Source organism: Bacillus rossius, chromosome 6, assembly GCF_032445375.1.
Source record: "Bacillus rossius redtenbacheri isolate Brsri chromosome 6, Brsri_v3, whole genome shotgun sequence".
NCBI lineage: Eukaryota > Metazoa > Arthropoda > Insecta > Phasmatodea > Bacillidae > Bacillus > Bacillus rossius.
In genome coordinates, this window is record NC_086334.1 from 75,892,259 (window position 1) to 75,908,390 (window position 16,132).

Genomic DNA, 16,132 nt, shown 5'->3' on the forward strand with positions numbered 1-16,132 from the left:
ACACGTTTGGTATTTTTAAAACATTTAAACTAAAATATGGCAGTGTGTGTGTAATGTTCAACATATAAGAATACAACTATCAATATCAAATTTAGTTTCCATACCAAAATGAGTCGTTACTGGTATCAAAAAAAATTCTCGTTTTTTTTCGAGAAATTATTTTTCTCAATCGCTGTTCGAGAATGCAATATTTCTCGAAATTTTTCTCGAGGTTAGAGATCTCGCACAACACTAATATATATCACGTAATATATCCCTTCCTTTGACTACATTTCGTACAAGATTTGTGAGACGTTCGTGTTTTGTATTCTATTAACACACATTTTCTCTTTGGTGCTTCGTGTCCTGTGTGACATCAGAGGTCTTAAGCATTAGCATTAGTGATGGGTCGATTCCGATTCTGGAATCAGTCAGTTCCACCGATTCCACCATAATCGCGGGATTCGGAATACAATTGTTTTGGAATCGACCATGACCAATTCCTGCATTGTTTTTGTAAGTTTCCAAAATACATCTCCTAAGAAACGTAAGAAATTATTAAAATGTATGCAAATTTTATTTTTAAACTACATAATAAAATCTTTTTTTACGGAACTGAGATTTACGAATTTCGGTGATTAACGTATTTAATTACTTGCATCGCCATTTTCCCCACAGTACAAATGCAGTACCTACTTTCCCGCTTTAAGCGAAGCATTTTTCGGAAATTACATTGCAGCAGCACTGCATTTAATAGTAAACCTTCAAAAAAAATTAGACAAAAACATCAATGTTTAAAGAAAATAATGTAAATTTTATTTAATAAACGTTTACTATTTGATCATGGCAGCTACGTTTGCCATTGTAAACAACCTAATTTTTTGTTTGTACTACCTGCCATGGTAAACCATACGGCCATGAACCAAATCTTTGGTGACGTGAACGTGAAAATTAAGATGTTTCACATTTCTGCACTTTAAACTTTAAAGAATTATAAATAAAATAACTTTTTAACGAGATTTTACTAAAATTCACAGTGGATTACTGCGACCATATTAAAATAAATTTAAAGCAACATAACCAAATTGCTGTAAATCGGTGTTCTTGTGCGTGTTTAGCGATGCTCGTTTTACATTAGAAATATTTTGGAAAGGCAGTTGGCAATTCTGATTTCCAAACATTTCTGCTGAAACGTTTGTAAATGTTTATTATTAAACATAAACAATCTTTTGAAAGTAGTTGTGTTAGTTCAACAGAATTGTTTCCGATAAATTTCTGAAATGAATTAAATGTTAACACGCGATTATTTGAAGAGTTTAAATATTTTGTCTACGAAAATCTCACCATAAAATGTGAAAATTTTGAGATGCTTAAACATGCACAGATCTTTCTTACTCAAGAACAGAAAATTTATTTTCTCTTTACGGTTGTAAAGAACTACAAGACTGGATGGATTTATTCTTTTCACCAAGTGAGATAATTAAGTTCTAGTTAATATATTAAAAAGTAAGCATCTCTGTTATTTTATTTTAGTGTGGTGCATATTTGTTTCCATCATAATGAGATGATAAAGTTTTATTTTTACATTTCCCTCTTTTTATTTTTTTTTGGCCCTGGTCCCTTGAAATATGTAAAAACGAGGTTACATTGTCATTTTATTTGGATCATTATTTAGTTGTGCTTGAAAATAAAATTCTTAACCTAACTGTACAAATCCTCTTTTTTTACAATAAATAAATTGAGTTGATAATGTAAGGTATCTAAAGTTGGTTAAGTTATAACATTATTTACAATTTACGTCATAAGACATCTTTGATTATTGGCAGTGTTTGAACATGTGTTTCATCTAACTATATGCAAGGTTAAAAGGCCAAATTGTTCTAGAAATTCAAGGTAGCGTAACTTGAGGGTAATGAAAATGCTTTTTAACATTATAATTAGCTGTATATAATGTTAATTTATGCACAGAAAATGAAACACAATGCAATTTCATTTTTAAAATCATAAACAACCTTTTTTTCTGAGTATATTACTCTGTTGAACATTGTCAGATAAAAATTAAGGAATCGGAATCGGATTAGAAGAATCGACCCTTTAATTTAAGAATCGAAAATGGAATCGGAATCGGTATATTTTAGGAATCGGCCCAACACTAATAAGCATTATTTAAGTTTTGAAAATTGTTTTCTGAGTGCTAATCATCTAGCACTTCACAAAGTTTGCTCACAAATACTTTTATTGCATTATCACCTCTGGATTGTCTGGATTATGCTTTATCTTTGAACATTAATGCTACCCGTTTTTGTATAACAATGCTTAATCAAGTTATTTGTAATTTGTAGACTGTAATCAGCTAATAATTGTTCATCTTGTGCTTGTGGCTCAAGAATTCTATTTAATTTTGAAATTAAATATGAAAGTGAACAGAATGTAACATGTCTAAATGATGTAGTTAATGCCAAAATATAGTTATGGTTCAGCTGATGTCTAAGTTGACAAGGATTTAATTCACAACATTAGCATGCAGGTGATAGGCCTATCAGAATTGTTATTGTTATGTACGCAACCGATGGGGCAAGGGTTTGGATGCATTAGGTACACCCACTCCTTCCCCTTTTTCTTCCTCGTGCGGTGAAAAGGAATACATACAAGAAATGAAGTACATATGTATCAGATGAGTTTTGAAGTTTTCCCTCAAGTTATACTTTCCCACAATGTACACTTTTTCCTTTGTTCCCCCGAAAAGCATAAATTGACACTAATTGACATCAATGGACTTTTAAATGGCCCATTTTGTGGAAGAGTATTCTATCACACACATGACGGGCATTACTTCTGGATGCTGAAAGAGAAAAAAAGGAAGAGCTACAGCCAGATGGAGAAAAACTGTCGGCACATGATCTATGTGGGTAGGACATATGGAACAGAATGCAAAGGTCTTGGTAAGACTACAGAACAGGATTCCTGGAGGAGAGAGATGCCAGAACGAGAGAGTGCAGAGTTATAGGAGGAAGAAGCCGGACTGCTACCCCGTCCATCTGCAAGTTCTCCCTGACCGCTGCTCCTACAACATGTGTATGAAACTGTGAATTAGCACTGAGCTAAGTTGTAAAAAAGTAACAAACAAATTATGATTTTATTATACTTGTTGGGCAGTGAGTTGATTGCTCGACAGTAAGAGCAGCAGAGCAGCAGGACTCAGCTGGCCAACTTGGAGGAGGACAGCTGCACGCTCGCCAGCTTGTCTCGTCCCAGCACTCGGCCGTTCACCTTCAGCTTCGAGGGCGTCTCCACACGTATCGAGTCAAACTGGTACTGCTGCAGTGCAAAAGCAACAGTCATATTTCAGTCAACACCAGTCTCGCACACACTATTTTTAACTACCGTGTTTTATCGCATAATCGTCACACATTTTATACTGAAATCAAGTTTTAAAAGTAGTCATGCAACAAAAACCTTTCTTCAACTTTAAATAGAAAAACCAAATCTGTGACCCGAATGCGAGCCTGAACTAACGCATAACTATCATCATAGTACACTCTCACCACGAAAGAGTGCGGGCCATCAAATGTAGTTAACTCGGCACTCGACAAGCAATCGGCGAGATATCGATATTGATATTCAACTATGTGTGCACGCTCTATACGGGAAGCAACATAACCAAACATGAATCATGCCAACTAGCGTTGGCTACATTTTTATAAACGGTACACCGCGGCGATGCAGACGAAAAGAATAAAGGTTATAACGTTTAAAAAGTCTTTAAAAGAAAATTTATACATCAGACAACTTCGTATTTTCGTTAATTAAATAAGTAAGTGGTAATGTCTGAATAAATATTATATTTCTACTTTAAAATACATAGTTTTAAAGGGAAAAAATACCTACACAAAGAGCTCGGAATCTAATAGCGGGACCAAAAACATCATGCAACGTTTACGCGAGAGGTTTTTTTATATCCAAATTTTGACGCCCTAAAATAATGTTGCGACGATTATGCGTATGCGACAATTATGCGATAAAGAGGGTACTTTTGCAAGATGACAAGTGCAGATTCATTATTTAAAAATAGCTGATTACAGACATGTACCCATACATCTTATCTGAAATATGGAACAATCATCAGGCAAATTAAAGTATATATATAAAGTCTTGCTAAATCTTGGTTAGAAAAACTTTGCACAAGTATAAAATTACCTGTGACTAAACACTCTGACAAATATATTAATAGCATATTTTTATTGCTTATATTTATTACTGTAACTTGGCTTGTGGACCAAAGTCAAGAAGCCTATCAGATGTGTGGGTGACAGCTTTACTGACAGTCGTCATAGTGTGTTGATTGGTGCATAGTGTGATATTACATCTCACATAATTGAATATTTTATTTTGTTCCTCCCAACCATAAATGATAATTCTTTGTAAAATAACATTTATATTAATTGCTCTATGCAATAGTGCTTTGAATTTATGATGTAAAGGAAAAAGACAATCTGTTAATTGGAATTCTTTAGTGTAAGAAAATTTTATTAATGGTAGAACGTTTTATGATATCAGAAGTGTAATGAAAATGAATTACTGTTAGTAAGACATTGAGGTAATGAAATGAAGTATTATTCTAAAGTACTGACTACGTAATTAAATATGAATGCACATCAAGAAATTGTGAAATACAATTATAATTTGCTATGATGTGATATATGAAACTAGCTGGAACTCAAGATATGTTGAAGTTAGTCAACTAATTGTGTTTTAAGAAGTTGAGCTACAAAGACTTTTAATTCAAATTCGACGGGGAACTTCGAGAAGGAGCTGACAAACTTTGAACTACACCAATTTAACTGCGTTCTACAAGAGATGGTACTACAATTGTCTTTGAAGAGAAGTCGCAGCGATCGTCTGGAACAAGTCTGCAATGCAAAGAGTACGCCCGACGAGGACTGCTGCTGACGATTCCACTTCCTTCCATCGTGCTGTGAGCTGTTTCAACTCAGCTTGTACTGCGACACATCTTATTGTACGTGACGTTTGAACAGCATCATACAAAATTGTCTATATATCCTTTGATTAATTTATTGTCCAATTTTATGTATCATCGAATGGTATGTACTCAACTTAGTGTATTGTGTATGTAAATGTTTACTTTGAAAGTGTTTATGTAATTTTGTGATATTCCAAATTCCATCTCCACACATTGATATTATTCCTTCCCATATTACTTAATATTTACTTGTCTTGAACTAACTTAAATTGCCTGGTTGAATGCTTTGTTTGACCAATTTTAATGTCAATCTTCAGTTCATTTCTGTACTAACTAAAAGCCTATTAGAGTACCCTAGAGAGAAATAGATTTTTGCGATTGCTTTACTCACACTGAGCTTAGTCAGAATAATAATGTTTGACTTAATTATATATATATATATAAACCTACTCAATTGTATCACTAACTGAAACTGGCTAATCTCCACCGATGGAAATCGGAATATCAAATCTTATATTAGTATTATCTTAAAAGGTTATGTAAATAAGCATTTGTGTGTTAAGATATTGCTGATCGACTATGATGCAGGAATTTGTATTCATATGGTTGTAATGAAACCTGGCCAGATAGTTGTTAAAATATAGATCTGACAAAGTTAATATTTAGATTTCATGGTAGATTTGGCTGGACAGGTCAGTGATATACAGTTTATGAAGGTTAATTGGCGCCATAGAATCCGGAAGTAATTTATTAACCCATACTCAAATTTTAATATTCAGAGTACATTTAAATATTGCTTTAGACCGACCAAGTATATGTTACAAGTAGGTGTTGGTTTCTATGGGCTTTGACTTTTGAACTTTGATACAAATCGATAGCAAAATTGAAGGTGCGGAATTCCATAATAGTAACCAAATAAAATATAATGAAACATGAATTTCCATTATATACATAAAATATGGTGTCAAAAGGTTGGACAGTTGCAAGATTCAGCATATGTGAACAAAAGAAGATGGGTATCTGGAAGCCACAGTGTGAGTTAGTGTCATGAATAATTTCAAAAGCTTTGGGAAAAGAAATAAATTTATTTGGCAGCATTTGGCAAAAAGTGTTGATCTTAAATTCTATGGAAAATAACGGCCTTAAATTTACAGTAGTTTCAATATGGAGACGTCCAAGGCAACTTTGAAATTGGTGTTCAGGGTTCGTACGGTCCTTAGTAGTCCTTAAAAAGTCCTTAATTGTTACTATTCATTTTAAGGGCCCTAATAAGTACTTATTTTGTCTGGTGGTCCTTAAAAGTCCTTATTTTGTTATACTTTATTCATCAAATTCACGTTTGTTTTCTTCATTCTTTTCAAGTATTTAAAATAATATTTTGGAATGAGCAGCGTCAATAATGTCTAGAAATTTGCATGCTGTATTTGACCATGATGTTTTAATTTGTGTACGTGACGTGTGCTGTTGCTGACTCGCTGTGTTGCCAAACGTGTGTACGTTCTTGTAAATGCACCAATATTTATGGTACTCAGGACACTATAATTTAAATCTGGTATCTACCTTGGAGGTTTAATTTGGTGTATGGTACGACAATTATCGCGTCTTTGTTGTACCGTACGAGACCCTACAAGGTCTGGCAACACTGTGTTGTTGCCAACGTTCTGCGTGTGCGCTCTCCGCTCTGTACTTTGATCCACGTGTGTGTGTGCATTTTTACGTAGGCCGAGGTGTAATGTTTGTGCGCTAACATGCCAGGGAAGTGCATTTTTAATAATTTATGGCTTGATAAAGAAAGTTATAAATTGTGGCTGTCCCGGGAAACGACAGACAAGCATAAAGCAAGATGTCGGCCGTGCGGAAAAGTTTTCGATATAGGCCGAATGGGCGAATCGGCCTTGAAAGCACACGTCAGGTGAGTGTAACATTTTAGTGTATTTATTTATATTTTTAAAATTAATATTATACTTCATTATACGTAAGCTTGGTTCACTTATTGACTTTGAACAAACAAGTGGTTTTCAATTAGTGATGGCCCGATATCCAAAAACCCGATACCGATTCCGATATTTCCAAATTTACCGATCCGATAACCGATACCCGATATTCTGATAATAGGCCTATCTCATTTCTAACACTGATTCTATAAAGTTGTGGTTCTGGAGTATTGTTAGAGACAATAATGAAAAATGTTAAATATTAATAAAACATACATATGTGAATGTATATTATTTTTATTAAATGTAAAATATAGTAAATTCACATTAAATGAAAGCTAATAATGAATTTATCATAATGGCCTACAAATAAGCTCTCTAAATTCAAGGTCTTAAAAATTTAAATTGTTTTTCAAGGCCAGATAAAGCAATATTCTGGTGTAGGTATTACCTACAGTATGCAAAAAACATATTGTAACTACAAGGAAACAAATTTCAGATTTTTGTGGAGAAATGTTGAGAAATATTGTAGCTGTCCGGTATTAGTCTCTAGTGTATTTGCTTATAATGTATGAATTACAAGCCACTGCATGTACTGAGTCCAGTGTCTCAACTGTAATCTACGAAAAATACCGTCCGAAAAACGGGAAGCCCACAACTCACGTAGTTTCGGTTCCCTGCAAGAATTTCCGAAGATTTCCGAAGTTTATTAACGCCACTTCAGCCGCTAAATCAGAAGTTCAAGCATGTTGTGACTAACCTAACCTAACACTTCGATTTTTTTTAATTTCAATTTTTGAGAGAAATCCGAAGTTGCACGAACGTGGTAGGGAACCTAAACTACGTGAGTTGTAGGCTATCGCCGAAAAACATCAAACTTTTGTACCCTTTGTAAAATTTCATCACGGTAAACGACACGCTAGAAAGGAAGGTCTTCAAGTAGTAAATTTTGTGACCATTGTTCAAGTGTATCACTCCATTTATTGGTGCGAAAACACGTTAAAAATAGTGTAAAGTAATTTCAATACAACTTTGAAACGTACTGCAGAGTTTATAAAACCACACATCTTTATTTATGTTGTTTTCAATGCACTCAATATAGCCAACATAATACCTTTGCTGCAACTTGCCCTACGTAAACGTTTCATATTTTAGCTTTTGTAAAAACTTACGTAATGTTTTTGTGTAGAACAGCAGTTGGCGACCATGAAACGACACGGAAAGAAAATGTCTGTTATATCAAGCAGCAACTTTATTCTTCTTCATGTTTACTTACGGCTACACCACTTATTAAATTAAATATCGTAATTATTTTAGTTTATGTTTTCAATTTATGTACACATAGTGAACTTCGAAAATTCATCAAGCGAAAACATTTTGCGAATATCTGAAACGAATAAATATGCACTAATGACTGGGATTTGTGTACACATGGAAGAATTGTACCGTCGGGATGCATTGCAGTATCAGAAAGAAGAAATAGGCTTGAAATTGTTTCTGTGGAAAATATGCTTGAAATTACTAGGTAATATGGTGACGTGAAGATAGATAAATTACTCCCGCGGAAAATAAGCTTGGAATTACGGTTAAGGTTATGTGAAAAATATCGCAAGTATTTACCAATGTCCGATATTGAAAAATGTGCCAATATTACCGATCTCCGATATCGGATATTGAATATCGGGCCATCACTATTTTCAATGTTATAAGAGTATTACTTACACAAATTATAAAGGCATACAAGACATGATTGCATGTATCATTAATTTTTGTTAAAAGTAAGAAAACTATAAAGTATTTTTAATATGAATTACTACTTAAAAAGATTTTTCAATATTATTTCTCAGCCGATGTACTTGGCTGAAAGGATAACCTTCGAATTCACTTTACTATTTCAAAACGTTTTGAATATGATTGTCATACAATACTATATTTTTTGTAGGGGCAAAACACTGTTCATTGATGGAGAAGTCGGTCACTAGGATTAGGTGATTTTCTCAGTCGGAAAGCAACAGTGCTTGAGAACAAAACTGATACAATGGCTTCTACCTCAACTGCTACAACTCCAACTGTTCAAGCATGTGATTTGCCAACCGTACATCGAAGTACTTATTTGGATTCCTTTGCTTCTAGAAAAGAAGTACTTGATGCAGAAATTTTGTGGACTTTGAAATGTGTTCAGAGTCACTTCTCCTATAAGTCATCTGAGGAGTCTTCAAAACTTTTTTCCTTAATGTTCCCAGACAGTTCAATAGCACAACAGTTTTCTTGTGGTGAAAAAAAAGTTGCATATTTGTGTCATTTTGGTTTGGCACCCCATTTTCAAATACTTCTATTCAAGTATTGTCAATAAATCAGTCACTACGTGTTATTATAGAAGTACTCAGCAGAAACAAATGGACATTCACATTAGGTTCTGGTACACGGACAACACAGTCCGAACACGGTGTGTTGCATCAGCATTCATTGGACATGCCACAGCGGAAGATTTGCTGAAGAATTTTTACTGTTCCACACAGAAGTTGGATTTATCCAAACTGATTCAATTGTCTATGGATGGACCATCTGTAAACTGGAAGTTCTACAAACGTTTGCAGGAAGACCTCAGAAAAGAATATAATTTTGAATGCATGGACATTGGGAGTTGTGGTCTTCACATTTTGAATAATGCATTCAAGAAAGATGATGAACAGCCACAGAGTGGCATATATCTTCTGTTCTTGTCTCCCTTTGTTCATTGCTGAAAGATGCCCCAGCAAGAAGAGAAGACTTTTTAAAGGAATCCAAAACACAGAAGATGCCTGTGAAGTTTTGTTGTTGCCGCTGGCAATAAAATGTTCCTGCAGCTTAAAGGGCATTGCTAATTTGGGAGGATGTTTCACAGTATGTCAAAAAAGTTGAAAAGGGGACTTTGCCAAAAGTGTCATGCAAGTCATTTGGGATTGTAGCTGAGGCAACAAAAGACAAACTAATGACAGTGAAGCTAAAAGTTTTTATCTCATTGGCAAAAATTGTAAAACAATTTTTAGAACAGTACCAATGTGACAAACCATTGCTGCCTTTCTTTGCTGATGATATTTTACAGCTAGTTAAGAAGTGTACACAGCTGTAAGTTCTGAAACCTGCACATATTGATGAGTGTGTGTCTACAGTTGATAATTTGTGTAAGTTTGATTTTTCATGCAAAAATTCCATGTTTCGCCAAGTGATATGAGTTTAGGATTTGTTGCCGACAAATTGTTGAAAGAGAAACTCTTCAAGGAACATGTAAAAGGAAAGCAAGTAGTTGTTTTGAAGCATGAATGTCAAAATTTTATTTTGGCTACGCTGAAGAGCTTGATGGCAAAATGTCCAGTTAATTTCTCTCTTATGCAAAATGCTTCATGTATAGACCCTTCTCTAATGGCTAAAGATTCTGTTGGCTGCAATAGCAAAATGAAAAGTGTTGACGTACTTTGTCCAAAAGAAGAAGATTTTACCTGAAGATTGTGACGAGATTTTGATTCAGTTTGGAGACTTTATGGAGAATGTTGTCAAACATTCACACTGCGAGTTTTTGAATTTTGACCGGAAAGAAGGCCTAGCCACATTTCTTAGTAGCTTCTTTATAGGTGCAGCATATGAAAAGGTTTGGGATGTAATTAAAATGCTGTTGATTTTGTCACATGGACAAGCTTCAGTAGAAAGAGGTTTTTCTGTGAATAAAGCTTCTGAAGTAGAGAACTTGAAAGAAACCTCATTGGTGTCCTGTCGCACAGTTTATGACTACATAATGTATTGTGGTACCATCTATGTATGATGTGTCAATAACAAAAGAGCTTAGGATGTCAGCTTCGTCTGCTCGATCCAGATACATGCAGTACTTAAAGGATCAACGTGCTCAGAAAAATACAGAGAGTGAACAGGAAAAGAGGAAGGTAATGTTTGATCAGCTTGAAAAGTTTAAAAGGAAGAAGATGTGCTTGGAAAAGGACATAGAAGAATCTGAGAAGTCTATTGATAATCTTGCACAGAAAGCGGAATCTTCCAGAGACATAGGACTTTTCATTAAGTGCAATACAATTAGAAAAGAAATTTCTGAAAAGAAAAGGGAGCTCTCTGATATTGGAACCGAAATAAGTGAACTGTCAAGAGTGGTGAAATAGTGTCAAGTGTTTTAGTCCATAATGTTTTATAATTTTTTTGCACAAGGAATCTTTTTTTTAACAGTGTTCTACTACTTATGTAAATATTTATTAGGGTACTTTTTTACTTATGATCTCTTTCTACTGATTGGGAACTAAGGAGTTAAATCATCTTTTGTGTGGTAAGTACACAAGATTATAGTATATATTTTTTTCAAGTTGTGTGTTTTCATTGCCCATTTTTCTGCTGTAAATTTTTTAAATCCCGTAAATAGTTCTTAAAAATGCTTTTAAAAAGTCCTTAGAAGTCCTTATTTGCCATGCTAGCAATGGAGTACGAACCCTGGTGTTGCTACAAGTCGATTACCGATATAATTTTGCCCTGTTGCAATGATAAAGTGACATAATTAAGATATGGTACAAAATATGCAACTGATCATTTATGATGTAATAATATTATGACATTGACATCATAACCAAGACACCTAAATTCCACCTAAATAAGTTAACACGTTCTGTCATAAGACAGAAACAAAAATTTTCAGTACGAGTTTTCTTATCATTATTTGAATTTATTACCTGCAAAATTGTTTTTAACATAAAAGTATAAATATTCCGATCTCATCAAAAAAGTAAGGATGTCTGTGTTCTAATATTAAGCTTTCTCAAGGTATTTCTATAGGTTATTGTACGAATGTTCAAATACATAAAACTATGACAAGATTTTAACTAATATTTATCACAAAGTTAAACACAGTAAATAATATGTACATGTTTAGCAACTAAGTATACATGGCAGTGAATAATCAGGTGTTGAACTGTTTACATCTTGTGACAGTAACTCATTTTACATGCTTTATATTAGCTTCACCTGTATGTTTGTTTGTCTGTCCGTCTGTAACTCTTTCGACTAAGAGTGAGTGGCTCATCACTGTAAAATGTCCCACCAATTTCATTACGTTCGTTAGCCGAGCTGTCTAAGGCGCGCGACTTCTGTGACTTCAGCTTTCGGATTCAGCAATCGTGGGTTCTACTCCCGGCCACGCCGAAAAAAAAAATGTCCCCCCCCCCCCCCCGGTAAATTCTAAGATTATATCCATACATCTAACTGTAAATGATTCGGAGAGACTTTACCATTTCTTTGTGACGTTGCAACTCCAAATAGTTATCTCAGATGGTAATAGGTAGTGTCGGTAACTCATTTCCCTATGATAATTATACATAAATATAGTTTAAAAAACTAAAAAAACATTCTTTTAAAGAATATCAAACTAAAAAGTTAAAAATAAATATAGTTAAAAAAACTAAAGAAACATGCTTTTAAAGATTATCAAACTAAAAAGTTAAAAATAATTTTAAAATTTAATTTATGACAATAGTATATAAGCAATACTAGTATAAATGAGAAAAAAGCATGGGGCACTTAATATACAAAAAATATGGCACAAAGTGCCTCAAGCTTTTTTCTCATTTATACTAGTACAGTACACTCCCTATTTAACGCGGTTGTCGGGGGACATAACTTTTACCCGCGTTGTTGCATAACCGCGATGTTTCGATGTGACCAAGGTCAAAAGGCATAAAACACCGCCTGTGTTCTAATAGGTCGGCAAGCACGCACAGTATAGACGGCCCGCCTTTGTGCGGACTTTGCATCCGCAGTTTTCACTAAACGCGGGTGAAAAAAAAAAAAAAAAAATTGTAAATATAAATATTAAATGTTGAATTTTATTTTTTATTTTTCCGCATGCCGCGCACAGTTTGTCGCACGGCCTACGAGCGCGCCACACGCCGCCATACACACGTGCGGCACACAAGCTGCTGCCAGTCTCGTGGTGTCAGCCACAGTATCTGCTTCGTCTGAGTGTCCGTAACAAAGTAAGTGCAGTGTGTGCGGTTACACACGATTTTGTGGTCAAAGTCTTCTAAATAGAAAGGCCATAGTAATACTTCAAACCGAATATGAATCGCAAAGTACCGAGTTTGATTGACAAAATAAAAATTCTAGATTTACGTACTTACAAATAGCGTGTCTTTTGCAGAAGTATGCAGCAGATACGTGAAAAACTATTCTAGCATTCGTACAATATAAAATAAAGAATCGTCTATCGTGTAAAGTGGTTAAACTTTGTTATCCATGCTTACAGTAAATTATAAATGGTCACATGTGGGATACAAAAATTGCGCCAAAATAATTTTAGCGCAATCAGTGGCGCCGTATTAAAAAGTCTGTTAAACGTTGTCTTTACTTATTCCATCAAACGCTGTGTCGAGTTGCTGAGTGTATGTGGCTCGGCTCGGCAAGTGTTATATTCCCCAGCCTCTGGTTAAAGGTCGGGAGGCCGCTACACATAAACATTTCCGGGGCTTGTTTACTACCTCACGGCAAACGTGGTACAGTATGGTTCACGTAAGTATTGGGCCACTGGGAATTCCTCGGCAAAGATTAAAATTACGCTAGCTGATTTACTTTATTATTTAATGTTAAAACATTATACCAAAGTAAAAAGATGAACGTGTATAATACAACGAATAATATTACGTCTGTAGGTTCAAGTTGTAACAAAACATTTATGTGTCTCCGCTTGTCAACACACGTGACCACGAGAAGTGTGCAGACGGAAATGAGTGAACTACTCAAGGTCACCAGACTTCCCCCCTTTCGGCTTAATCGCCCCTCTCATCACTGGCGCTTATATTCCACTCCTCCCGTCTACCCGGGTGTCTTGGTCGCATATACTCGGCTCGCCTCTCCCCTCCCAGCGCTTGCCGTCAACCAAACCTATCCAAAATCAATCCCCAGCCGAGTCACGCTGGATAATGTCGCTGGACGGTGGGCTTTATCGGGTCCCCTGTCCGATGCTTTATTTGTGGGTTAAAAAAAATGTTAAGAACTAATGTTTCAGAAAATAACACTGGGCTGGATTGGATCATAATTTGAAAACACTACAAGATAGAGGAATAATGTACGGAGATATCTTGTTTAGAATTTCACTGCGGACATTTTCTACGCCTAGGCTTTTTTCTGCCCGATGCTTAGTTTGTGAGTTACAACGCAAAATTATCCTAATCGGCTGTCAATCATTTATTCCATTATTGTTACAGTAGAAACTCGTTAATCCGTGACGCGCTAATTCGGGAATCGGATAATCCGGGACGTTTAAAAGTGCAGAAAAAAAAAAGAAGTAAAAATTGTCAGCGCTTAAAATTAACGTCACGCGGGCCGGCGGCCGGCGAACACTGCAAGCCTTCGCATGGGCCGCCAAACTCTGCAACACTGTTTGTACCGACCCTTTGTGTCGTCCCCCTTTCAGCTGTCACATTTGTCACTCTTTAAACTTGAGGGGGATGTCTTGACTTCTGCTTCCCGTCTCCCTTTGTTTGTTTCCACCCGCCAACGCACGGCAGGCGCCTGGCGAGTAGCGAGTGACGTGTCTGGCTGGCATTCGGCTGGACGAAGTGGGATGATTGAGAGGGAGGGGGAGGGGGGGGGGGGGGGGAGCTACCCAAAATTTATGTGTGCAAGTTCAGCACGATCTTATCTTTCTCTCTTCGGCTGTTGTAAATGACCGTGAACTAACGGCTAGGCAGTGCCGTATTTTTTTAAGCCGAGACTAATTCGAAGACGGTCTTTACCGTGAACGGATTATCCGGGTTTATTACTTTTTTTTACAGGATTTTAATTAGCCGGGCATCGGCGGGTTCCAATTAACACGAATAATGGAGAGTTTACCATTTTTTATCCATCTGCTGCCAAGGCGCAGTAAGCCTCGGTAGATGTTACGTCACATGACCTTGGCCTTAACCCAGCTGCACGCCGGTATCTGAGAAGCTTGACAAGCCCTTCCGGGCTTTAATCGCTAGTCCGTGATTATCTCGGTCCCGACCATCACGAATTAACGAGGTTCTACTGTGTTGTTATTATTATTATTATTATTATTCATTTCTGATTGGGGGACATGGTTTGACCCGCGATATACCCGATTCCGCGATCTATCGGGGCGCGGTATACCGGGAGTTTACTGTATTGCTTATATACTATTGTCATAAATTAAATTTTAAAATTATTTTTAACTTTTTAGTTTGATAATCTTTAAAAGCATGTTTCTTTAGTTTTTTTAACTATATTTATTGTGCTTCACATGCTAGTAATTTGATCACTGTAAACATAAAAAAAAGTGGGCTAATACATCATACAAGAGTAACTGAATGATTAAAAATTGTATATCATTAAATATTCTTAGATTTTGTAGATTCTGTAGATTTTAGTGTGAAGTCAAAATTATATTTACAACAAAACAAGAAAAAATTAAAACTATACAAAAACATCATCAGTAGAGATTATATCTAAAAATAAAAGAGTAAGATTGCTTGTAAAACAATGCAAGACTACACATTTAAGACAGATCCTATTTCCAAGACAACTTATTTAATTTTAAAAGCATAACACTAGTAACTAAAATTAATTAACCTAGTCATACCGAAGAACTGACTAAGCATTTAATTAGTGATCATATATGATTCACAAGGTGTATTGCAGGTACTTTTGGAAACATCTGCATTTGGTAGAATCCTGAAAGAATACAGTAACGGGATGTAAGTGTACTGGAAGTCAATGAAAGTGAGGCGAGTGCGAGCTGTGCTGTGAGACATGTAGTGTTACGCGGTGGCTGCAGGACTAGTTTACGTGTGGGTCAGGTTTGGCCCCACCTAGGTCCATCAACATTTGTTCTTTAATTTATTTTGCTGTAAACATGATATACACAAACTAGCTAAATTATAATTTTTGACTAAAACTTAAGTCAGTAGTATTATACCAAACCTTAAACATTATTTCTCAGTATGAATGGAATATATGTGTACTGTTTTAAAGGTCAGTCACAAGTTTATTTGCTGACAGTTTAGTGTACTTAAAGGTTCTATCAAGGACTTGTTTCTCGTAGGCATAACAAATAACGATTTTTTAAAAAAAAGGATGAACGCATTAGCCACTGGACCTTGAGACCAGCCTCAAAGGTGATGTGAACTGTGCATTTCTCTAGAAGCACGAGTTCCGACAAGTCACCAGCAACGAAAGGTATGCATCAGTTCCTTTTTGTGGCCCCCTACTGGGT

At 35.6% G+C, this 16,132-nt stretch overlaps 1 protein-coding gene across 2 annotated transcripts in view; it reads right to left on the reverse strand.

Annotated features, from left to right (window-relative positions):
* Positions 1-2,049: 2,049 nt before the first annotated feature.
* The window catches only part of LOC134533312 (tetratricopeptide repeat protein 5-like), a 92,795-nt gene continuing 78,712 nt past the window's right edge, over positions 2,050-16,132 (reverse strand). The window contains exons 9-10 of one of the 2 annotated variants that reach the window (XR_010075306.1): positions 3,125-3,297; positions 2,050-3,043 (exon numbers count right to left, since the gene is read on the reverse strand). Coding sequence is in view for 1 of the 2 variants with exons in the window: in XM_063370797.1 (XP_063226867.1) it covers positions 3,178-3,297 (120 nt within the window). In the remaining variant the exon portion in view is untranslated. Of the gene's footprint in view, positions 3,298-16,132 lie in introns of both variants that reach the window. The other variant, XM_063370797.1, reaches the window with a different exon arrangement.